Raw genomic sequence first — 26,226 nt, forward strand, 5'->3', positions numbered from 1 at the left:
ATGAAAAATACTTACAACATATTATATAGTATTATTCATTACAGAATTAGTTTTTGTCATTATTTTTAGAATCATGAGTGTTCCCTGGGCATGAGTGGACGCTATAAGACTCAGTGCACTCACTCACTCACTCACTCAGTGACTGTGTCTGAAAATGGGCAAACAAGTATTGAATTCCTTTCGTCCCCCAGTGGTTTTCTTGTTATTCTTCATTGTCTTTTCCGTTGTTTCCTGTGATGAAGCTTCCAAGACCTTCATCTTTCGCGTGGATTCCCAATCCAAGCCCACCGTCTTCCCCACCCATTATCACTGGTACACCTCCGAGTTCGCCCAAGAAACCAGCATCCTCCACGTATACGACACCGTTTTCCACGGCTTCTCCGCGGTGCTCACGCACCAACAAGTCGCGTCCATAAGCCAGCACCCCTCCGTCCTCGCCGTCTTCGAAGACCGCCGCCGCCAGCTCCACACCACGCGCTCCCCGCAGTTCCTCGGCCTCCGCAACCAGCGCGGCCTATGGTCCGAATCCGACTACGGCTCCGACGTCATCATTGGAGTCTTCGACACGGGCGTCTGGCCCGAACGCCGCAGCTTCTCCGATTTGAACCTCGGCCCCATTCCCCGCCGCTGGAAAGGCGCGTGCGAAACCGGCGTCAGATTCTCCCCCAAAAACTGCAACCGCAAGCTCATCGGCGCCAGATTCTTCTCCAAAGGCCACGAGGCAGGTGCGGGTTCGGGTCCTCTCAATCCGATCAACGACACCGTCGAATTCCGATCCCCTCGCGACGCCGATGGCCACGGCACCCATACCGCCTCCACCGCCGCCGGCCGCTACGCCTTCCAAGCCAGCATGTCCGGTTACGCTGCTGGAATCGCGAAAGGCGTTGCTCCGAAAGCCAGATTGGCTGCTTACAAAGTTTGCTGGAAAAATTCCGGTTGCTTCGACTCTGACATCCTCGCCGCCTTTGACGCCGCCGTGAACGACGGGGTGGATGTGATTTCGATCTCCATCGGTGGCGGCGACGGTATTGCCTCCCCATATTATCTGGACCCCATCGCAATCGGATCCTACGGCGCAGTTTCCAGAGGAGTGTTCGTGTCCTCTTCCGCCGGCAACGATGGTCCCAGCGGAATGTCAGTGACGAACCTTGCTCCATGGTTAACAACAGTAGGCGCAGGCACCATTGATCGTGACTTCCCCTCACAGGTGATTCTGGGCGACGGTCGGAGACTCTCCGGCGTGTCGCTATACGCCGGAGCAGCTTTGAAGGGGAAAATGTATCAACTTGTTTACCCAGGGAAATCAGGGATTCTTGGAGACTCACTCTGCATGGAGAATTCTCTAGATCCGAACATGGTGAAGGGTAAGATAGTAATATGCGACAGAGGAAGTAGCCCGAGGGTAGCAAAGGGGTTAGTGGTGAAGAAAGCAGGGGGAGTGGGAATGATTCTGGCCAACGGAATATCCAACGGCGAAGGACTGGTGGGAGACGCTCATCTTCTCCCAGCTTGTGCTGTTGGTGCCAACGAAGGAGACGTAATCAAGAAATACATTTCCTCTTCAACAAACCCCACAGCCACTCTTGATTTCAAAGGTACTATCTTAGGAATCAAACCGGCACCGGTTATAGCTTCTTTCTCAGCGAGAGGACCCAACGGTTTAAACCCTCAGATACTTAAACCGGATTTCATTGCTCCCGGTGTCAACATCCTCGCCGCCTGGACCCAAGCTGTCGGCCCGACCGGTTTGGACTCCGATACCAGGAGAACCGAGTTCAACATCTTGTCTGGCACTTCCATGGCTTGCCCTCACGTCAGTGGCGCCGCGGCTTTGCTCAAATCGGCTCACCCTGATTGGAGCCCCGCCGCCCTAAGGTCCGCCATGATGACCACCGCCACCGTCCTCGACAACCGCAACCAGATCATGACCGACGAAGCCACCGGGAACAGCTCAACTCCTTACGATTTCGGTGCTGGCCATCTTAACCTAGGACGAGCCATGGATCCTGGCTTGGTGTACGATATCACCAACAATGATTATGTTAATTTCCTTTGCGGTATTGGTTACGGGCCTAAGGTGATTCAGGTGATCACTCGCGCGCCGGCGAGTTGTCCGGTGAGGAGGCCGGCGCCGGAGAATCTGAATTACCCTTCCTTTGTTGCTATGTTTCCTGCTTCGTCCAAGGGGGTGGCTTCCAAGACGTTCATACGGACTGTGACAAACGTGGGGCCCGCGAACTCAGTTTACCGCGTGAGCGTGGAGGCACCCGCGAGTGGTGTCAGCGTGACGGTGAAGCCGTCGAGGCTCGTGTTCTCGGAGGCGGTGAAGAAGCGGAGCTATGTGGTGACGGTGGCGGGGGACACCCGGAAGCTGAAGATGGGTCCGTCCGGGGCGGTGTTCGGGTCGCTGACGTGGACGGATGGGAAGCACGTGGTTCGGAGCCCCATTGTGGTGACTCAAATAGAACCGTTATAGAGAGCCTCGAATCGATCATGTCGTTTTGATCGATGCGGCTCGTGACTCGTGACGTAAGTGGGTGGCACCCCTGTAGGTTGCCACGACTAGTATAAAAGACAACAAAAACACAAATATTTTGTATTTCTTCTTTCTTTTTCATTTTTAAATTTTTGTTTAAGTGACCAAGTTTGGAGGTGTAATCCGTTGTTGTACTTTTTTATAAAATTATAGGAGTAATTTGTAATATTTATGTTAAGCCGTCATTATTTAATTTTAACCACGTTTGATTTGAAAATATCTTTTTCTATTACAGCATATTCTGTTTTCTCTGTTGTTGATTAGTTATTATTATTGCAATCTTAAGTTTGTGGTTTATGGTGCCAATCTTACACTGTTTTAAACTAAGCATTGATTATGACAGGAACCTAGATTCGTTGTCTAATATACTTCTATCGCCTCCTCTCTCGATTCTGTTTTCCATAATATTAGATGTGCATGTAAGCTTTGTTTTGAAAAAATAAATAAAAGAAGCTAAAGTTAATTTTAAGAACGAAGAATGGAGTTTGCATTGTCTTTATGTGACATAGAAATCAATGACATTTTCTGTTTAGTAAAATTTTATTCTTTAACTGAAAATAAGAAAAAGAGAATTTTATTCTTTAACTGGTTAGGGGGATTTTGTGGGTTGGAGATGTGACTGTGGAAAGGTTGAAGTGGGGGAATGATTTCTTGAAGAAGAGGTTGGAGTCTGGTTCACACTCCCAGGTTAGTCCTCAGGCATTGGAGAGCATGAAAAGGGTTAAGAAATTGACTATGATGTCTGAGAAAGTTGCCACTGGTGTGCTCTCTGGGGTTGTCAAGGTGTCCGGATTCTTCACAAGTTCTGTGGTCAACTCCAAAGCTGGAAAGAAGTTCTTTAGCCTTCTTCCAGGGGAAATCGTCCTTGCTACCATGGATGGATTCAGTATGTTATGTTCCATTATCTGTGCATGGAATAGGTAGGAATTTTTTATTTTATTTTATTTTTCTTATAATTATTTTTCTTTGATCTGCAGATAAGGTTTTGGATGCTGCAGAAGTAGCTGGAAGGAATGTCATGTCCACTTCATCAGTTGTGACCACCGGCCTAGTTTCACATAAGTAAGTTCGTTCTCTATTTAAGTATTCTTCTCATCACTAACATAATTGCCTGGCCTCAAATGATACAAGACCTTTGCTTGATTTTTTATTTGTTTTTTATCAAACCAATGTTTTGTTCAAATTAGTTCGTTGTTTGGTTGTGACATGTGGGGATTGCACTTGCTTGGTTTTAAAATTGGACAAGCCCTTATTTCTGTAGGTTGCATTTAATTAACCTGTACAAGAAGCACCTTGAGCCTTATTGATGTGGTGTGATTGACTTGGTCTTTTTTATTTTTTGCTGTTGTTAGATATGGAGAGGAAGCAGCACAGGTTACAAATGAAGGCCTTGATGCAGCAGGGCATGCGATTGGGACAGCTTGGGCCGTGTTCAAACTTAGGAAGGCACTCAACCCCAAGAGCGCAATCAAACCAACAACACTAGCTAAAGCTGCAGCTGAAGCAACTTCTACTAAACTTAAGAAATAAGGCATGGTAACAAAAGAATTAGGATCCCCCCAGCACCCTTCATATATAATAGTTTGCCTTTTTCAATCTTTATAGTGATTAGGATTTATAGTTAATCCAGATGTTCGGGAAAAGGAATTGGGTTAAGTCCAACGGGTTATTTACCGAATTTGCGATGTTGAATTCCATTTATTTTTTTCCCATTCTTGTCTACTGATATATATAAATTGCATATTCATGGTTGAAAGTGGATGAAGTTATGTTTGTAGTTGTATGGTATAGCCAAGTTTCTTTCTCGCTGGCAGCAACTCTATTCAGTTATTAGTATTTCGTAAATAACAGAATAGCCACAGTAATGTAAATGAAAGTGAAAAGAAATCTTAAATTTAAGGGATATCAGAGGGGTGGAACAAAAGTAATCTAGCTAAAGAAATAAAAAGGCAAAAGGAAGAAATACCATGGACTGAGGAGAAGAAAAAAGTACTATGACTAAAGAAATAACACGTTCAAAGACTTTTATTCCTTACAATTGACTTCAATATAGCAGTTACACAGACACGTATACGTCCAAATTCTGAGGTATGTTATGTCCAATTATCATTTTTTTCTTCTTCTCAAATCAATTGCTCTAACAGCAGCGGCATGGAGCGTATATACTTAAATTTCACAAACCAACTTATCATTAGTTTTCTATAATATCATCAAGCTTAAACACTTCTATTTCTACGACCTTCTTTAAATCTCACTTAATAACTAGTTTTAAATGGCTTATAAGTCTTGAGGTCCAAAACAACCCCTGCCATGGAACCAACTGCAGCTAACAATGAAATGATGAGGCAACTGACACTAAGTAATTGAAGTCCAATCCACCGACTAGTCCATCGTCCAATCTTCTTTTGCGAAATATACATGTCGATAGGGAAATAAACTGTTAAGGGCCAGAACCCAAAAGCGCCAAGTATTCCAACCACATCGTTGAAAAAAGGCATGAGCATGGCTATGAGGGTCGTCAACAGCACAAAAATGGTTCTCCATACTAAGCGGAAGAAGTTGAGTTGGTACACACCAAAGCAGGGAATCGGTATATCATATTCTGCCGTGACAAAATTGCTCTTTGGCCATTTGCGTACACTCCATTTTTCCACAAATGCAAATAAGGGCTGGGAAAAAACCTGTGGAATAGTATATACATTTCATAAATAAATGTAAATATACCAGTACATTTCTTTAGCATGCTCCCAGCCCTAGTTTATATCTAGAATTGAGAAACTAATATCGATTCAAAATTAAAGCAACTCAAACCAAATCATAGTGACACACACTGCAACATGATAATGTTCAACAGTTTTCAGAAGTTCTATCAAGTCTTTGAAATAAGATACTAGTCATTATTCCTTGAAACAACGTACTAACCATCAAGTCCTAATGTGGCACCATGTAATTGTTATAGTTTAATTCAATTTTAGTCACAATCATCTGAAAGTGTCTCTAGGAAAATGTATATAATTAATTAGATGTTCTATGAGAAGAAAAGCACAACCCAATTAAGGCAAGATCATTATAAGTTTATATTCGATCAATTCTCTCTTATTTTTCATTTCTTGTCTACTGCTGCTTGCTCAGAAGCTCTTGAGCCCATCATAATTCTTGCGTCAATATGTAGACTTCACAACAGATAACTAGCATTGAAGGATCATATGTAATATAATACCTGATATGCCCCAACTAGGTGGATAACAATTGCAAGGTTGGCAATGTCCAGAAGCCAATAAGGGTTATAGAACCCAAAACCAGTCAAGAGATTTCCAGGTGCATTATCTCCGAAGGCTGCATAACCCATGCATCCACAGAGTAAATAGAACACTGTGGTAACCGCGATGCTCAATGTTGTGGCCTTTCTCATGGTCTTGTGCTCTGCAGGAGGAGATTTTATGGTGTCCTGCAACAAAGATAAATTGTTTCTTAATTAATTCCCATGCAACATTATTAATCTTTTTGTGAAGAATACGTATTATTTATTATGATAGGCCATATCTGACTTACCTGAATTTCGATGAGGATAATGGAAAAGGAGTATGCAAAGGCCATTGCCCCAAGAGCTTGTAAACTCCTCCATATTTTCTGTGTGCTGGTGACTGTTCCGGCTTGTGTTACTGTGCCAATGCTAATTCCCATCAGGCTTCCTTTGAAAGTTTTATTTTCTGCAATATGAAAAACAATTTCAGAGGTTGCAAAAAGAACTAAACAATGGTTTAAGGCTGCAGGTAAATGTTAGACACATGGAATATAAATCTGCTTGCACCTGCTACTTTGGCCACTCCAAGACTCAATCCAACTGAAGAATAAGTGAAGGACATGATAGCTGCAACTATGGATAGCCACCACACCTGATCAAAGTCTGGGATTTGGGAAAATATCACTTCTGCTATTCCAAATGTTATCATATACCCATTGCTTGACATGTGGCAGGGATCTTTTCCATGACTGCTGTGATAGCAATTCGACCTTTTTATGGCCCTGAAGACAGGCAGAAAAGTCAAGAATAAATTAACATCACAAATATAGTTCCAGCAAGTGAATTCATTTTATAGAGCAAGAAAGAATAACTAAAGTCCCTTATTATGTTTGAACTCACATCATACTGACAGAGGCAGCAATGGTGTACCCGATTGCAACTCCAAACAGATTGATATATTGGATGAGGCCACATAACTTGACCTTTTTTCCTCCTGAAACACAAAGGGAATGGCATGACATGATATCAGTTTAATAACAACAACACACTTTTTGTGGTTACATTACATTACATACACACACACTAATAACATGTTCTTAATACCCAAGATGGACTTGACAGCCTCCATGTAGGTGTAATTTCTGTGCCCATTAACGGAGTCACCGGTCCTGTAACACTGTGTTAATAGGTTGGAAGTGTAGAGATTGACGACGGCAAAGAGAAACATGACAACAGGTCCAGCAACCCAACCAAGCTGAGCAACCGCCCATGCTAGTGAAAGGACTCCCGACCCTATCACAGCAGTGATGATATGAGCAGTTGCCGTCCAAAATGTTCCTGCACAACATGCTTTAATTTGTCACTTCCACATTCTGCTTCATGTGTCACCTTCAGGATTGTTACCATTTTATGTCAATGTAGCTTATGAGACAAATTTTGCCTTCTAACACTCTACTTATACTCTACAGCGCGCATACGTTACTTTCTCAAATATAAGGTACTTTTTTTTATTAAAGGTTAAATTACTTATTTTGTTTCCATTATTATCTTTTTAGTTCCTATAATTTGAAATTTGAAAGTGATCTTTTTAATTCTTATAATTTATATTTTAATTCTTTTTTAGTTCCTATAGTTTAAAAGTGTTATTTTTAGTCCTTACCATTTACATTTTAATTTTCTTTTAATCCCTAACTTGAAAATTATTGGGACTAAAAAAATAAGAATCGTGAAACTATAGGAACTAAAAAGATCACTTTCAAAATTAGGAATTAAAAGAAAATTAAAATATAAACTATAAAAATTAAAAACCCACTTTTAAAGGACTAAAAAAGTAAGAATTATAAAATTATAGGGACCAAATGAGTAATTTAACCTTTATTAAATTATGTTATAACTTTACTAAAATGAATTATATAATTTTGAGTTATTTTTATAGGGATCACTACTATATTTCAAAAAAATTGCATAAATGAATTTTTACTTACCAACAAACCATTAAGATCATGTTATCTTTTGCTAAGCTATAGCCTACAAGGGCTTACCTATTTGAAAACTTAAATAAAGAAGTTATTTTACAGAGAAAACAATGACATAGTTACTTTTATCTGAATTTTTTAATAGAAGTTTATATAGATAGATAAAAAATAAATAAATGATATTTAAAATTTCGTGAAAAGTTTTTAAACTATAACAACATTTTTGTGCTTGAGATTGATTTATATAGATGAAATTATATGAAATTCATGTATGTAATTTAATTTAGCAGGTACTTGAATGCTAGCTCCTCCCCTGAAATGAATCTACCATAGCTTTGAATTTTGATATTAAAGTAAAACCTGTTCTCTTCAAGCGACCATCATCATCGAAGCACTTGGAATAGTTAGACTGGATATTCATCGCTTGGGTCTCCGTTTGGATATTATTGGGTCGCACTTCTACTTGTACGTAGGGCCTGACATCGTGCCTCTCTTCTATCTGTTGTAAACAAATGAACATCAGATCAATAACGTGATCGAATAATACTATACTAGCTGGTGACTAACAAAATTAAAAGCAGAAAAAGCGTATGATACTCAAATATAGATTCCTTTGTGCACTTACAATTCCTTGGTGGATTCTGCTAGGAAGGGTTCTACTTCTTGGCAACATGGCTGTGAAATATGTAGCTCGATACTAAGAAGAAAGCTGGATGAGAGAGATGCTTCTAAAAGATGAAAATGAATGGATTTTATAGCTATAGGAAAAGATTGAGTCTATGTACAGTCCACGTACAACACGTTTCCATTGATATTATAGTTAGAACTGTATAACATTTTCAAAGGTTTAATGGGCAAGGATAATTTCAGCTTGCAATCAACGCCTCTTAGGACCTTAATTGGGAACATGTTGTCTATGAGATAACAAACTGCCACTTAACTGAGTGAGTGCATGGATAGATGGGGCCATGAGATGGTCCAATAAAAACGATAGTTTATATATCTATCAAGATATGAAGAGAAAAAGGTTGTTATTGGCATCCAGCATGAAATTTTTTAATCATAAAAGGACAATTGCCTTACCTATTCGGTCTCCCGATTAGATTATTCAATGTATTAAAATCGATTGCCAATAATTTTGTACATCCTAAAACTACTAATGGCTAGCTTTACTTTAAGTAGGTCCATGTTCATGATCAGGATTACTTTCTCAACTTTGTGATATCACCAGATGACATACGTATCATCCAATTCACTACGACAACACTTTGAGTTGAGCAAACTATATTTTTATCTTTTCATTTCTTCTTAAGCTGCCTCGTCAAATTAATAAACCCCAGTTCTAGCTACCTTCTCTTATCATTAGAACACTACGGCTTAAAGTTCCAACAATATTTTATTATTTTAATTGGGAAAGCCTACTACTTATGAGAAAAAGAAAAGGAACAACTTTATTAGTCTGTTCTTGCCTGTACACTGTAATACATACATGTACTAACTAACAAGGTCGGAGGAATAAAAAGTTTGAATTGTGACTCTAGCACTAGAAGAAGGTGTCATGGTGATTATGATTGCTTGCCACCATCATCAACTGTATCAGTTTGTCTGTTTGTTTTTAGACTAATGTGCTGTCCAAGTCCAATCTAGCTTATTATACAGGATAGGTGCTTAATTTGCTCTTACTTCACAGGGAAATGAAAATGGCGAGCTTCTCCTTTTTTCAAGTGTCGACGACGAATCAACACTTCAAGAAAAGAGTAATATTTAATCTGCTGCTGGTTGATGCTGGAACACCTCCAAGTCCAACTGTGGTATCTGAAAAATAGTCTCATGCTCAAAACACTGAAATCAGTAAAAAAAAAAAAATGGCAACAAGGTAAATCATGTAACCGAAGGGAGATCAGTTAATGTTTTTTATTAGACCCTACCTGACTCCATCTGTTTAGAAAGATAAAATTATAGCAACTGGAATACTAAGAAAACTACCATCAGAGACAGCTAGTGAGAAGATAAATATGACTATAGAGAAGAATAAAAGGAACATTCTGATTTTTCATTCTGATGGTTGTCTTAATTAATACACATAATCACTATATTGTCCTGTCAGAAGGTCTTCTTATAATAGGTCTAGCAAAGTTAGGAAATGGTAAAGAGATTAAGCCATTTTTTCAGTTGCATTGCGGCAATGTTCTCTCCCCGACCTGTGAATGATGGTGTTAGAAAAAGCAACCTTGATTATTTTTAGCCCGCAAGTGTCTCAGAAAGGGTTGACTAGAAAAACCGAGTTAAACGTATAGTGCGGAGCCATTGAGACATTGAGATCCCATGTCAACTATAAATATAGCTGATGTAATCCTTTGTAAAGGTTGAGGCAGTCCTTCTTACAATTTTGTAGGACTGAGTTATACAATTATTGATCGAAGAAGGGGGGAATTTTTATAAACTTGTATTATTTGATTCATTTTTAGGAGGGAAAATAAGAAGAATGGAAGAGAAAAAAATTCCTTGTCAACTAATTTTTGCTTCCATCCAATATTTGTGAAATTTGGAGGAAAGAGAGAATTTTAAATATTTCAACAGTAATAACTAAGATATCTCTATACATACGTAGGTTTAAATAAAAATTCTCAGGTTGAATAAATAAGTTAAATATATAATACGTAAGCACAAAAAAATCATAGTTATTCTCTTAAGTTGTTTTATTTGAATGTGATATCAAATTTATTTATATTTTATTCTGTACTCATATAAAAAAAAGTTATCTTATATCTTAAATTTTAATATAAACAAATCTAACTAATTTTAATTTTACTTCTATTTAATGATATTATTTTTAAAATATCTTTTATTTAATTGTAATTTTATTTTCAAGGATCCTATTTTATTCATGGTATCAAGTTTTAATCAAGAATACTTTAAGAATATCCTTATTTTTTTTTACTTAAGATTAATAAAATTAAATAATTTTAACTAACTTTTTAATTAACGTAAAAATAATTATTTTTACTTATATATAAATCAGAATAAAAAAAATATGACTTAAGACACGATCTTGTATTAACTAAACATAAAATTTGAATCTAAATACTCATGCAAACTATTCAAATTTTATTAGGTCAAATTTTAATCTATATATATATTTCATGTGTATTTCATTCATTTTATTTTAGAAAAACAAGAGGATTTTGATAAAAATTAACCATTTTTTTAATTAATCGTTATCAATCATGAATAAGATACAAATCCTCGATCTGACGATCTGGGATTTAACTCATTAAGTATAAATTGCACCCTGTGCATTTATATCCATGAAGATACTTCATAGACTGCCATGTATGTTATTAAATATTGAATAACAAATTAGCCTCGCAGCCTTTTTGTTCCTCATTGGTCTAGTTCAGACGAGAGGGCACACCTGCATGAAATCTCCAAAGCCCCAAGTCTACTAGCAATCCTCAAGTAAAGCGATTAGTAATTAGACGTGATAGTGATTTGTTAGCCAAAGCAAAAATTCAGGGCATGAAATATTACCAATACATTGAAATAAGTGAAAAGTTTTGTGAATAATGAGCGACTCGGAATGGATAATCGTATTCATTTAAAGTCTAATCTTACTTTTCATTTGTAATCCATATAATTGCTTAATTAATTTGTAAAAAAGAAACAGCTATAATTGTGGAGAAAGATGTTTGATATTGGTGGAGGGAGGGAAAAGATAAACATGGAAGCAAAATTGTGATATGGTGGAGAAGATGCTAATAAAATAATTAGTTTCGTGAAAATAGCCCTACAAGCACCCAAGATGGGTCTCGTCATTCTGGTTGACGAAGAGGTCAAGACAAGTACTCGAGTATGCTCGTGATTAACTCCAAATAAGAGTAACGTGTTCGTGGCCTTACCACTCACTCAATCCATTGTGGAGACTCAAAAATTCTACTACTGTGATATAGAGCATTTCATTTGTCTTCATATGGTGCAGCAGGAAGGAAGAAAAATTCAAGTTTGATGAAAGACCATTCATTTACTTCAGTCATTCCTTTCATTATATTATATGACTAAATAATATATGCGTTAATACTATTATAAAAAAATTATATCATCATTCAATAACAAATTCTCATTTATGATTAATTTATTTTATTTTATAACAACTTTATTAAAAGTCAAACCATCAATGATTTACAATTAATTGAAAATATCTGTTTTGATAAGCATAGGTATAAGCTCATCAAGCATGTTTGTCTTATAGAAACCCAAACCAAGATAGGAAAGGATCCACATACGTATTAATTAATCTTGATGAAAGAGTTTGGCGAGTTGTTGAATTGAAAGTGTTTGCAATGCAACCTCGTCCCGCTAAAAAAAGCGTCAAAGTGTCTTAAATGGTGCTTGGGTCCCGTCCCCTAAAACTAATTCATTCTGTCACTTGCATATCTTAAAACCACTATGACCAAAATATAAAACAATCTGACACTGAATCTTCCTTGTCTCCTGCTACAAATGGCAAATCCATAAAAGAGATCCCGAAGCTGAGTTCGGCCTAAAGTTACCTAAAATTAATTTAATAATGCTAATCACAAATTTTACATTACATTAAAATAGTCGATAACTCAGAACTGCTGAATGAAGAGGACTTGTATTTTAGCTTGATAGATCAAACTTAAAATATACATTTAAAATCTGAAAATATCTTGGATATATCTATATAATAATCTACAGTTAGAGAGATAAAAATGAAAGAGAGAGAAGCGACAGATATAATAAGTATATAATACAATAAGAAGAGAGACTAACAGAATAAAAGATATTAATAGAGCTTGTCGGGTTTAGAATATTAGATGTTTAAAAATTATTACTCTTACAATTCAAACGGTTAACTGTGTTTATTTTGTTATTTGGTTTGATGTTAAAATAGTAAAAAAAAAAAAAAAGAGTTAAAAGACTAAAAACATGAATGAAAAAAATAATTAAGAGACTAAAAATAAGTACAAAAAAATGTTAAGGAACACTAATTAATAAAAAAAAAAAACAACAACTAAAAACATTTTTTTAAAAAAGTAAATCCTTTCTTCTAAAATCATTTAATGTCCTCTTGAGTCATAAGCCATAATTCATAATAGTGTTGCCTGGTTTCAGTCTTTTTTTGTTTTTGGGGTCTGGGATATCTGTCTTTCCAACACAGAGGTTCCAGTGGTAATGAACTTGGGCAGTAGGGCGAGTCCAAAGTAAATTTCTTAGGCCGAAGTCTTCCTTTATTGGTCCACACGTCCTCCATCAGGCCCAAAAGAGGTGCGAACAACAAGTCCATACTGCCTAATTAGATTGTCATGAGCCTGGTCATTCGGCATGAGACCAGAGTTTGATTGGGATCAATCGAATAGCAAAAGATTGACAATACAATAGCAATATGTAAGCCTCTCTCTTTTGGGCCCAAAGGCCGAAATGAAAAGAAAAGCCCACCATCCCAATAGCTAATACAGTTTGTTCGGCTGAGTCGTTCTCACTTCAATCCTCACCTTGGAACTGAAGAATCTATCTTGATTTTCAAGCATTCCACGTATTCACTGTTCATATTACTTTTTAGGGTACATTAAATAAATGTCTTTAGGACATTGATTAAGAAATTTAAAAAAATATTTATTGTAAAGATGATAAAAGAGTATAAAAAAATCATAAATGATACAATTTTATGCATCTCAATAAAAATATTTTTTTATTTAATTTATTAACTAATGTCTCAAAGATATTGATTAGTATTTTTATACTCCTTATAATCTTGCACCTCTCTCTCTTCATTTCTCATTGAGGAGAGAAATGGTCTTGGATAGGATGAGATCTTTGTCTAGGTTGTGGTTTAATATAGTTAGAAAGATAAGGTGGAGGGTTAGATGTTCTAATTGATCTTCTTAAGGGAGGAGAAGACAATGTAGATGATGCACCAATGGTAGTATCAATTGTAGAATCAGATAACTGAATAGGCAGATCACTTGTGTCAGGGGGAATAGGGTGATCAGGTTCAGAAGTATTGGGTTCAATGGCTCTAGGTTGAATGTTTGAGGTTATAGGTTCAGGAATGGGTAAGGAAATAACTAATTCACTAAGGAAATCAGGTTCTTGATATGAGTTGGGTAAAGTTTGAAAAGGAAAAATGCTCTCATGAAAGACTAAATCCCTTGAAACATAAAACTTCCTAGTATGCAAGTTATACAACCTGTACCCCTTGACTCCTTGTGGATAACCAACAAACACAGAGGGAACTGCTCTTGGAGAGAATTTTTTCCTCTCAGAAGCTAAAGTAGCTCCAAAGGCAAGGCAACCAAAAGATCTCCAAATGGAATAATCAGGTGCAATGGTGAAGAACCATGAAGAACCTGATATGGAGTACTTTGTTTCAGCAACGGTGAAGGCAATCTATTGATAAGGAAAGCAACAGTAATAACACACTCTCCCTAAAAAGTAATAGACACCTTGGACTGGAAAAATAATGCTCTAGCAACATTAAGTAAATGTTGATGTTTCCTCTCAACGACAAAACTTTGTTGAGGTCTTTCAACACATGAGAATTGATGTAAGGTCCCTTGAAATGCTAGGAAGTCTATAAGAGCCAACTCCTTGGCATTATCTGATCTTAGACATTTGATTGAAGCTGCAAATTGAGTCTTTACCATTGCAAAAAATCGCATGATCATAGTTGGTGCTTCAAATTTATTTTTGAGCAAAAAAATCCATGTAAATCGTGAACAATCATCCACAATTGTTAGGAAGTAACGATTATTATCATAAGTTGAATGCTTATAAGGTCCCCAAATATCACAATGAATCAAATCCAATGACTTATCAAAAACATTATTAACAGAAGGAAAAGATAATCTACGAAACTTAGCAACAGGACACACACAACAACTCTTTGTGGAAAACTCATTAGGGATGGAAAAAGGAATTTTATTACTCAGAACTTTCAATACACTGTCTGATACATGGCCAAAGTGATTATGCCAATTAATAGCTTGAGTATAAGTATTGGATACAAAATTTATATAGGAATTAGAAACAAAAACATTGCAAGTGGAATGAGTATCCTTGAGGTTCAAGACATAGAGTCCTTGAAGGAGATCCCCTCTACCAATCTTCTTGCAATGAGGCATTTCTTGTATGACAAATTAATTTGAAGAGAAACAAATAGAGTAAGCTGAATTGGTAAGGAATGCACAAACTGAAAGGAGATTGAAAGCGAAATTGGGAATAAAAGACACATTATGCAAAGTTAAAGAAGAAGATAAATGCACAGTACCAACTGCAATGACTGAGACTGTTGCATTATTAGGCAATTTAACTATACGATTTGACACATATTGATAGGAATCAAAGAGATCAATGGAACAAACAATGTGAGTGCTCGCACCTGAATCAACAATTTTGAGGAAACTTAGTTAAAGAAGCAGACAACAGTCACAAGACCATACCAGCGTTAGAAGACTCAATATTGGGAATAACAACATTTGAATTTCATGCTTGAAGCAAACTCACGAGTTGGCCGTATTGTTGGGTAGTGAGATGAAAATCAGGAACAAAATTGGGTGTTGAGACTTGATTCATTGTTTGCTTTCAGTATTAGAAGAAGAAGGCTTATTCTTCTTGTAATTTGGGGGAAACCCATGTAACTTGAAGCACTTATCTTAAGTATGGCATAGTCGACCACAATGTGCACAGAGGGGTCGATTCTTGGAATTGGCATTAAACTTGTGGTCAGACTGATATTTGGAGTCCTTGACAGCAAAGGCATGAGACTGTGAAACATCATTCGTAGAGTTGAAAGCAGAAACAGAAGCACCAATTCTCTTTGTTTTTCTTCTTGAACCACTAGAGAAAAAATGCGAGTAATAAGGGGGAAAGGGTCCATAGAAAGAATCTGACCTTGAATTGAACCATAGGATTCATTGAGTCCCATCAAAAAATGCATGGCATACTCCATCTGCGCATAGTCGTGCCAAGGATGGATGTGGTTGCAGGTGCATGAATATGCAGACTTTAATTCAGAAATTGATTCCCAATTTTATCACAACTTGGAATAATAGGATGAGACGGACATAGAACCTTATTGCAAGGTTGCTAGTTCATGTTTCAATTGGAAAATCAAGGGACCATTTCTTTGTTCAAATCTTTCTTTAAGATCATTCTAAATGGTTTGAGCAGTGGAACAGTAAAGAATGCTTATTTGTATCTCTTTTGTAAGAGAATTGAGAAGCTAAGATGCAACGATGTTATCATTTTGCTGCCATAAAGCATGACTAGAGTGCTCCAATGGTGGTTCAAGAATGGAACCGTCCACAAAACCAAACTTATTCTTTCCAAGAAGTGCCATCTTGATGGCTTTCTTCCAAGAATTATAATTCTCGTCAGATAAAGGATGAGTCACAAGACTCAATCCAGGATTATCACTGGGTTGTATGAGAAAAGGATTGGAATCATCCATGGCACCCATGGGGGAACTTCGAAGAACCGAAGAAAGGAGAAGTAGAGCTAGAAAGGGATTAGAGAAAACGAAAAGAGTTTATCTCTGCTGATATCATATTAACAGAGAGATATGAGTAATAGGTGCATTCTCAAATTCTTATTCATGGGTAATAAAGAGATACAAGATTATATACTAGGTATTTTAACCCGCTTAACTGATAATAATAACTAACTTCCTATGCCAGTTATTCTAACTAATTGTCAACTATTTTAACTAACTTCCATCCTTTTATACAACTATAATAAAAGTATAAAAAAAATCATAAATAATACAATTTAATGCATCTCAATAAAAATATTTTTATTTAATTTATTAACTAATGTCTTAAAGATATTGATTAATATTTTTATACTCCTTATGATCCTGCACCTCGCTCTCTCTCTCTTCATCTCTTACCGGGGAGAGAAATTAATATAGAAGCGTGTGAAATGAAATGAGAAAGTTGTTGGTTGGTCTCAAGAGGAGTTAATGTTTTGCCAAAGAGATCCAAAAGCCACGTCACATCCACATCCACGCCCAGCTTGTAATGATCTCAAATTGATTGATTATGTTAAGCTAGTTGGTAGAAGCGCTAAGACAATATTAAATTTGTCAAAAGCAACTCCGTTGGTTGTTCAATTTAATGACACCTTTTACAAACCATGTTCATTTTTATTTTTTTTAAATTTATCTTGCTTCTCAAGCTTCTTCTTTTTTTGGATAAGTTTTCTCATGCTTTTCTACAAGTGCGGCAAGCCTCTGGGAATTGAGATAAGAATTTGTAAAGTTAGTTATACTCTTCAAGAAATTGAAAGAAGTCTCTCTGGCTCTCATCTAAAGTTAAGACTTTGTAAAGTTAGTTATCCTCTTCAAGAAATTGAAACAAGAATTTTGTAAAAAATGTAAATTATATTAAACTCAAAATGATACAATAATAAATGGGGCATACCTCACGGTTAAAGAAAATAAAAAATCTCCCTAATACAAGAAGACCTATATCAAGATGTTAAAACAAATGCAACAGGTGCGTTTGTCTATACATAAGAAACTTAATCTTGCTAATAACCTCTATTACAAAAAATTGATAATCTTCAAAAATCAGCTTGTTCCTAGACAGCCAGATGCAGTAGACTGTAATCCCAGACAACGTAATTTTCCTTAAACACCTTATGTGGATCTGCCCTTAATTAAAGAGTCAGTAATGCATTCTAAAGAAGTGAAACGCCTGCGGGAAGGAGTCAAATCACGAATGTGAGCCCAAACTTGGAGAGATTTCCTGCAAGAAAAGAACAAATGAAAATTCTACTCAGCCTCATTTGAACATAAAAGATAGAGGGAACCCTTGTTAAAAAAACAATTTTATCAAAAGTAAATAATCGGTTCCTTAGAAATTGAAACAAGACTTACTTATTTGTTAGGTGGAGAGAGAAACTGAGAAAATAAACCCAAATAATTGAAGCTAACCGTTTAAAAGTCGGTATCGAATTTAAGATCGATTATAGTTGGTATGCCTCGGGATTTTTAGTTTTAAAGGGCACCAACACCATGTGATGCCAATGCCATGTCTAAAAAATCAATTAACCAAACAACTGATTCGGCCAAAACTTTTTTGGAAGATTGCTTTGATTTGGAAACATTTGGAGTTTTCTCGGTGGATGTTTGGTACAAGTTTTTGGAAAATTCATGCTTTGTACCTCTTCATCATGCAATGGAGTTATACATCTTTCTCTCAAGCACGTGTAGAAGTGCCCAGAAGCACTCCAATACTGTTCACGCAGAGAACATTGAGATCCAATCGGTTTCCTGTTAAAATACTTTACTTGCTTTAATTTTTTTATCCAAACACTGTAAATTTTCAGGAAATTCTAGGATACTAATCTTAAATCTCTCACTTTATCCTACACTTATACACAACACAATCAATGAAAAGCTTATAACTGATAAAATAGAATAAAAACAAAAAACCAGCTTGTCAAATAAAAAATAAAAAAGAGTTTGGACTTCATTTATTTCAATTAATTAAACTCCCATTTTAATTTCTGGATTTGTGAAGCTATTATAGTAATTTCTAGAATTAGAAAAATAACAAATAAATTCTTGAAATCTTTGACGTTAGTTCCACTAGAGGAAAATTATGGAATTTAGGAACTAAATGATAATAAAGTATATATTTTAGGGATTAAAATGACAATAATTTTAATTTTAAATATTTATTTAATATTTTTCAAATTTTATGAACTACTATGACAACTTCTCACATTTTAAAATGAGAGTTAATTCTGGTGGAACTAACGTCATGGACTAATGTTACTTTTAAATTGAATTATTTAAAATAATTTAAGGATATAATTGATAATTAAGTCTTCTTTTACACAACTACATTAATAGTATGTTTGGATGTAAAAACAAAACATAGAAAAGAGAAAATATGGATAATAATATATTTATTGTTTGTTTTTTTTGTATGAATCACATGTATCTTCAAAATAAGGTAGTATAGTTAAAGTCAGTTAAGATCAATGTAGATAATACAAAATTCCCTCTAAGTATTTATTATGATTTCTTATCTAAATTTTGAACTCAATACTTTCGATTAAGTTGGAATAATCCCACTCATTCATTCATATAAGAAACAAGAGAATTTTTTTTTTTATTATAAGAAATATAAGACTACTTTCAAGTGTATTAATTGCTAGTTGTTTAACTCGTAATTAATTGTGAGGTCTGGTACTCTTTCTTTTCTTATTTATACGACTCAAATTTGAAATAATGATTAATCATTTCTTTTTATTAGACCCAATATATAGTTTTATCTATATTAATTATTTTTATACTAAAAATATCACTAATTAAAAGAAGAAAGATAATGTATTCACAAACAATTAGAAGATAAAGAAATATTAATGACAAAGATAGTTTTAAATTTTTTCATAAATTTATTACCATAAATTAAATTAATAATTTTTCTTAATCTTAATGAATTAGTGAATTACTTCCTCTGTTCCTAGTTATAAGACATTTTTAACTAATTCATATTTTTTAAGAAAAATATTTAATTTAGTTAATCTTATTAAATTTGTCAATTATTTATACTATCATTCCAAGATTACCCATTTATTGTATCTCTTTCCACTTAATTGTTTCTCATTAATGTTTATTGGAATGAGAATAATAAAGTAAGAATATACAAGAAAAAGTAATTAAAATATCTATAAATTAGAAAATGGTCTTATAAAAAGAAACAAACAAATTTTTGAAAATGATCTTATAACTAGGAACAAGGTAGACTCATTATTGAAAATTGAAAAATAACTACATTTAAACCATCTAATAGGTAATTTTGAAATAAAATCAAAATTTATTATATTATTAATTTAAATGAATTAATTTAATATTTTTTATCAATGTTGATAAATTAGATATTTATTTCATATATAGGACTGAAGTTACTATTTTTTTTTATTTTGCTGAAGAGAAAGTGTAAGAAAAAATGATTTTTTAACTAGAATAATATATATATATATATATATATATATATATATATATATCTTCACTCTATGAACAATAATAATATAGACATTACTATAACTATTAAAAAACCAATCTCATGTCCCTGAATAAGGATGTCCCACGTCTAAATTTTAGTTGAATTTTATTCTTTATATTGAAATGTAGACGTGCTTATTATTTTACTATTATAACTATTTTATAGTTTATAATCTCCCTTGTTTGGGAATTTTCTAATTAATATATAAATATCTAAACAATGATCAGTAATTTAAAAAACATTTACTGAGCTTTTAAATATTTTTTCTTCTTTATTTTGTATCCTTAAAAAAACATTTAATGGAATACCACAAAAGGATCAATTCTTCAAAATTGAACTCCACAAATTGTTTTTCAAGTGATGAGCGTGCGTAGAAATCTTCTTTCCTCGACTGCGCACATCCAAATGGCATCTATGCGCAGTGTCAATATGGACCACTTCGTCTGAATCTGATAGAAACAGGTTTGTGTGCGTAAGGTTAAAAGATAGTGTTGGCAAGACATGTTGATCAGGTAAGTAGAACAAGAGTTGTGAACAAAAAGAGGAAAAAAGCATGACTTTTTAGACTATAAGAGAGCAGATCACACAATAATTAATTACCTATAAGAGTTCATAGAAAAAATTATTAATACAAATAGTTTTACACTTGACTTCTTTTGATAAGTTTAAAGTTTCGATTTCCAACTTAATAGAATTGTAATTGAAAATACTATTTTATTTAAAAGAAGTTGATTGGTGGGATAAGATTAATCGTGTGTGGAATAAAAGTTCTTAGTACCTCTTAGTTTTTTTTTTTAAAAAAAAAATGAAAAATAATACTAGAAAGAAAAAAAGTGTTGTGGGCTGAGGTTGAGTTTGTGAAAGGGACAGATGGTTGACTGAGAAAAGACTAGATGAGATACATGGGGGTGAGGATGACTTTGCAGAATGATCATGACCTAAATCCAAGCAACCACTACCTAACAACATGGGCATCCATGCTTATTATCCACACACTACAATATCCTTCTCCACTCTCTCATGCTCCAGGTCCAGAACCTATTTTTGCTTTTTTCATTATTATATCATATATTTTTTTTTTTTGTGCTTTTCCCTCATCTCATGTGCCTATCTCATTATTTAATCATAGACATCTCACCAAACTTTGTGAACTTTTCCTACCCGCTACATTTTTGCTATTTTGCGCACGGTGCTCTGTCCTTCTTCTATGCACATGTCGCTTTCACGGTTTGGTACGTTCAGGCCCAGCTATGGCCCAAATTAATTAAAAGAGCTGCTCCACACCAAGACCTAACGAGTAAAGGCATTAAAATTTAATAACACAATGGCAAATTTCATCAGGATTTAATTTGCCAACTATGAGCTTATGACTATGCAGCAAAGCAATAAAACACATACGGATGAGGGGAAATAATTACTAGTACCTTTTTTTCAAGTTTGCAGCTAAATAACACATACCAACTAGAAAGAAGAGAAAGCATACATCTTACTCTTTCCCTCTTCTCTAATTATAAGATTTTTTTTTAAAATATTTATTTTTTTATAAGCTTCTTTTTTAATTTATAAATATATTAATTATTTTTTTTACTACATATCATTTTTTAATTATTTTCTCTTCTAACATTAATGAAAAGTAATTAATTAGGTAGAAAAGATAAGAAAAGAATAATTTTAAATAATATTATAAATAATTAACATATTTAATGTAATTAATTAAATTAATTACTTTTCTTAAAGAGATATAAATTAATTAAAATAATCTTATAATTAGAAATGGGGAGGATAATAAAATTAATTAATTACTACAACAAACATCTTTCAAACTAGAGCATTTCTTGCGTTTAATTTAATATGAATGAGGCAGGGAAGGGTTGGAATGTTCCTTTCTGTGTCTCTCACAAGTGACCTGCGTGGCAACTAGCAATTTGTTCATTGCATAAAAAAACTTGGGGATTGTTTAATTTGTTTGTTCATGAAAAGGAAGAGTAGCTTAGATACATCCCACTGTTGCTAGTATTTATCGAGGAGAGTTATCCAATTTTTGCCCAACCACAAGACCCCAGATGTAATAGAAAAAAAAATGGTACCAACCAAGTGCCAGAAGCTGAACCAAAGATCCAATTCTATCTAGACTTGTAGGGTAATAGGGTATTAGGTTTGACTCTGCCCGTCCTCAGTAATGGCTCTGTCCCATGCATGTCTTGAAAGTTAAAGATAAAAGTCTTGCTTTTTGTGTTCATTTATCATGAAAAGATCACATGCTAAAACACATATTCAACTCCTCAATTTTTTTGACAACCTTTTGAATTTTCCTCTGCTTATCTTAATCCAAATCAACTTAGAAAACACTTTGGCTTTCTATTACTACAATTGTGCAAGTAGATATATATTCAAAGATCAAATTAGTCATCTTGGACCAAGGTCACCCGAATGCAGTCAAATATAGAAAAATAGTGAAGAGCACAATTGATTGTCGTTTAGTAATTATTGTTGCATATAATAATTGACGGTACAAGAATAAAAGAATTGATGCAATTCATGTTCAATCCCTAAGCTTGGATTCTTGGTATTTTACCTGATATCCTAAAAATATAAGAAAAAATAGACTAAACAAGAGGAACTTTAAAACCAGTATCTCGGAATTCATCATTATAAAGTGAATAAGACCTAAACAAAGATAATTTCTGATACGCTTTATATAATTAATCCTTTTTTTCCCTAGCTGATTACATCACCGAATCCATGGACTTTTCTACGAGTGTTCCATCATGATGTAATAGTCTTCTAGAGATTAGAGAGAAGAATTATGGATTAAATCAAATCAATTAAGTGAGAGATTTTCCTTAAAACCAAGATTAGATTAGAGAAAGTGTCGGAAAATAATTATACTATAGGATGAGGGCTTGGTGATAAGAAAGAGATGTATTATGTGGAAATATTGAGTTGAGGAATATATTGATTCTTGACAATAAAGATTAGAAAAGAGAGGACCCACCGCCGCAGCAGTGCACATGCGCCTACGTCGGACGGCTACCAACTACCGCCCCAAAACATACTCGAGTTGGTAACGTTCAGGGCCCAGACCATAGGTTAGTTATTCAATTCAATAATGCTATTTTTATGGGATCAACTCAAAACTCTATATAATTACTAACTTCTACTACATAAGTTTAGATGAAAGTAATGTAACAATATAAAAAAAAAATTCTCTCTTTTTTTACGGTAACAACAATGAAAATCGAACCTAAATACTTATACAACATTTACTCCCACCCCTTGTCATTAGCCCAATCCTAATAGGTAAAAATAAAGGACAAACGGTGACTTAATGTGAAAGAAGTGATGAATTAAAATATAGACAACAATTTGATTAAACTTAATTTTAATATTCCAAAAGTATTTGGACCTAAAAGATAGAATGAAATAATATATGGACAAATAAATTTGTTATGAATTCCGATATTCTCTTTTATTTTATTTTATTTAATTAATTAATTTTTGAAGATATGGAAGTGGACTACCCATGACTGATCAAGTAAGAAATGAATGGAAAAAAGTTACATGTCTGATCAATTTTAAAAATATTTTACTCTTCTATTGATACTTAAAACTCAAATTCGATATATCTTTCAAATAGGTTTCATTCAGTTGGTTGAATAATATGGGTTGTAATAAGTTTTTTGACATTATCTTTAATGCCTACCAATAAAAGAAAAATCAACAAATCTTATTAAGCTTTGAATTCTCATGTTATTTAATCCATGTGTTGGATGGTGATCGAAAATTCTGTCCAAGTATAATAAAATCGTTGTATATTTTTAAGTATTTAATATAATTATACACTTAAATCTGGTACTAAACAAAAACAAAAACAGAATCATGCACAAATTCATCATGCACTCGATGGTGATTAATGTAGGTTTAATTAATTCTTCATATTCTTCCTTTTCATAAATATTGTTGTGCATGCGGTGTACAAAATTAATTTTCAGATATGTTATTTTATTTTATCATCCAAATAAAATTGCCTCTTGTAGAATTACTTATAAAGGCATTATTTATAAATATAAATATTTTTTTAACTTTAGTGCTTCTGAATTCTATTCTTTAAAGTTTAAACATCAATCCTCTCAACTAAATTAACTGATTCCTCGAGGCCTATTTATGAATTTATTCATGTTTATTTTGCATGATTTGTGAAATTTAATTTTAAATTTAATACAATGATGACATCATATGGAAGTTTAAGGTTATATTGGATTAAAGGTTGCAAAGTAATTTTGTAAATTTTAATACACAATTGCGAACTCCAATGCATCAAATGAAGAAGAAGAAAATTGTTACTTTGAAACTAAAAATACTTTTTAAACTTTTCTAACTTTAATCTAAACATACACTAACTTTGTTAGATTATACAAACTATTTAAGTTTCTAATTACTAGCTCACTTTCGATTTTTCTTAAAATTTTGATAAATCCCTCTATGTAATACATACAGTAGTATTCAATTCTTATAATATTAACCACTCCAAATCAGTGGATACTCCTAGTTGATATATGACTAATGTATTTGAATGATGAAATATAAGTGTTAGGTAAACATCATAAATATTTCCTCGGCACCTTGGTCTCTTCTAACTTCCTTTTGTGCCCATGTTGCATTTGAGTATCTCTAGATAGAAGAAAGCTGATCTTGAAAATAAAATGGAAAATTATGTGCTCAAGTGATTAAATTAAAGTATCGACAAAAATAATTAGCTCCGTGTCTTGAGAGTGCATGGCTGCAACCTATACCTCCCGAACCCTAAATTTAGTACAACTACAACCTACAACCTGTTCAATGCCAAACCCACTTTAGCTAGGGAGACATAGATGCCTAACTCGCACATTAACCTCGTTTCTGTTTCTTAATTGTTGATTACGAAAGGAAAGTATCCCTACTTTTTGGGAGTGGTACCAACCACGAGTCAATTGAAGGAGGAACCCTCAAATTTTGTCCAACTCCTTACCGCACAAGAGAAGTGCATGTTGTTTTCTCCCTTTGTAATTTTTTTTTCTTTCCATTTGCTAAAAGATATCCTCCATTTTAGTCGTTTTTCAATCATGAATAATGTTTGCTGCACGGCATTCAGCTTCCCATCCTTCCCAATAATGAGACGATAATTAGAGTAGGTATATGAAAAATGAGACAAGACTTTTTTTTAATCGGAAAAAATATCTCTGAAATTTTTTCGTATGAGGGATACCCTCGTACTGTTATAAAGAAATTAAAAGCTACAGACACAATCTCTATTATGAATTTGGACCTGCAGTTCTATAGAGATGAAAGAAATATTATGGATAGAAATAAAACAGAAGAGAAAATGAATAATTGTTTAAGCTATTTAAATTAAAAGAAATAGGGAGTAAACAGAAGAAAAAGAAAGAAATTAAGAATGTTTTTTTCTTTCTTTGTTTAGCTTTAAGAAAATGAAAGAAAAGAAAATAATTTATTACAAAGTCTCATTTTATTCTCTCAAAACTGCATATGCAAGTGGATTAGAGAAAGGACAGATAAACGAAAGTATATATTAGTAATGCAATCCTTCTGATTTTCTTAACATTCAATTTCAATGGAAGGCCATCTCGCGGTTGACCGCTGATTTTTCTTTTCTAGTTTTCTTTCTGTCCACTTTTATGGTCAATCCCGAAAAGTGGAACTACTCATTATCTACCCCCACTAGTCCTCTTCCACTTAATTCACTCGTTCCTAAATAACAGGAAATAAACAAAGTGATCATTAAACGTTTAAATTGCAAAGTTTAATTTTACTACTTTATGTTCCATTTTCCGCCATGCCCTTCAATACAATTTTCCCAGTATTGTTCATCTATGTTGGTAAACCAATAGTTCAATACCCCATATTCATAGCCTTGTGAAATCTAAATTCTAGCAAACTTGACGGTATGCCATGCCTATAATTAGCACACAAAAAAGAAGAAAATAGTAACAAGTTGGAATGAACAATAATTAGCATAGCAAGGCCCAGTTTACCCGTAGATAGATAAGAGGAAGGCAGATAAATGTCCGAACAATCTCTATTCTCTAACCTATAACGGACCCCATGGAATGGCCATAAAATGTACACACATGTGTGCTACTATTTATCAAGTTTGGTTAAGGTTCTATCAACATTATTATTATTATCATGTGATCCATATCTATATGCACACACATGCACATCCCCAAAACAGAATTGGATATAAAGAACTTGCCACCAAACAATGGCTTATGTAAGGCATCCTTGTCTATTATTTAGTAATCTCCTTGATGCGGTGAGGATCTAGATATGAATCCAAAAGGACCCACTACAAGTCATGCATGTGATGTGGGTGGAGGTTGAACCAATTTAACAACATCGAGGATGTAGAAACAATAATAATAAGTACCA

At 34.3% G+C, this 26,226-nt stretch overlaps 3 protein-coding genes across 3 annotated transcripts; 2 read left to right on the top strand and 1 right to left on the bottom strand.

The window, feature by feature from the left end:
- LOC114378506 (subtilisin-like protease SBT1.6) lies at nucleotides 1–2,790 on the top strand. The gene has a single exon (XM_028337101.1). The coding sequence runs from the start codon at nucleotides 155–157 to the stop codon at nucleotides 2,474–2,476; it is 2,322 nt and encodes a 773-aa protein (XP_028192902.1). The 5' UTR covers nucleotides 1–154; the 3' UTR covers nucleotides 2,477–2,790.
- Nucleotides 2,791–3,124: 334 nt separating this feature from the next.
- Nucleotides 3,125–4,319, top strand: LOC114380260 (senescence/dehydration-associated protein At4g35985, chloroplastic-like; the record flags this gene model as incomplete). Its single annotated transcript, XM_028339262.1, has 3 exons — nucleotides 3,125–3,422; nucleotides 3,514–3,598; nucleotides 3,889–4,319. Coding segments are annotated over 3 exons (561 nt in total), but the record flags the coding sequence as incomplete, so codon positions are not given.
- Nucleotides 4,320–4,509: 190 nt separating this feature from the next.
- LOC114378419 (amino acid permease 4-like) lies at nucleotides 4,510–8,640 on the bottom strand. The gene is made up of 8 exons (XM_028337008.1): nucleotides 8,382–8,640; nucleotides 8,117–8,255; nucleotides 6,885–7,118; nucleotides 6,681–6,774; nucleotides 6,348–6,562; nucleotides 6,089–6,246; nucleotides 5,757–5,984; nucleotides 4,510–5,217 (listed from the first exon to the last, which is right to left on the bottom strand). The coding sequence occupies exons 1-8, from the start codon at nucleotides 8,427–8,429 to the stop codon at nucleotides 4,792–4,794; spliced, it is 1,542 nt and encodes a 513-aa protein (XP_028192809.1). The 5' UTR covers nucleotides 8,430–8,640; the 3' UTR covers nucleotides 4,510–4,791.
- Between the last annotated feature and the right edge of the window lie 17,586 nt (nucleotides 8,641–26,226).

This window comes from Glycine soja, chromosome 12 (genome assembly GCF_004193775.1).
Source record: "Glycine soja cultivar W05 chromosome 12, ASM419377v2, whole genome shotgun sequence".
In the NCBI taxonomy this organism is placed as follows: domain Eukaryota; kingdom Viridiplantae; phylum Streptophyta; class Magnoliopsida; order Fabales; family Fabaceae; genus Glycine; species Glycine soja.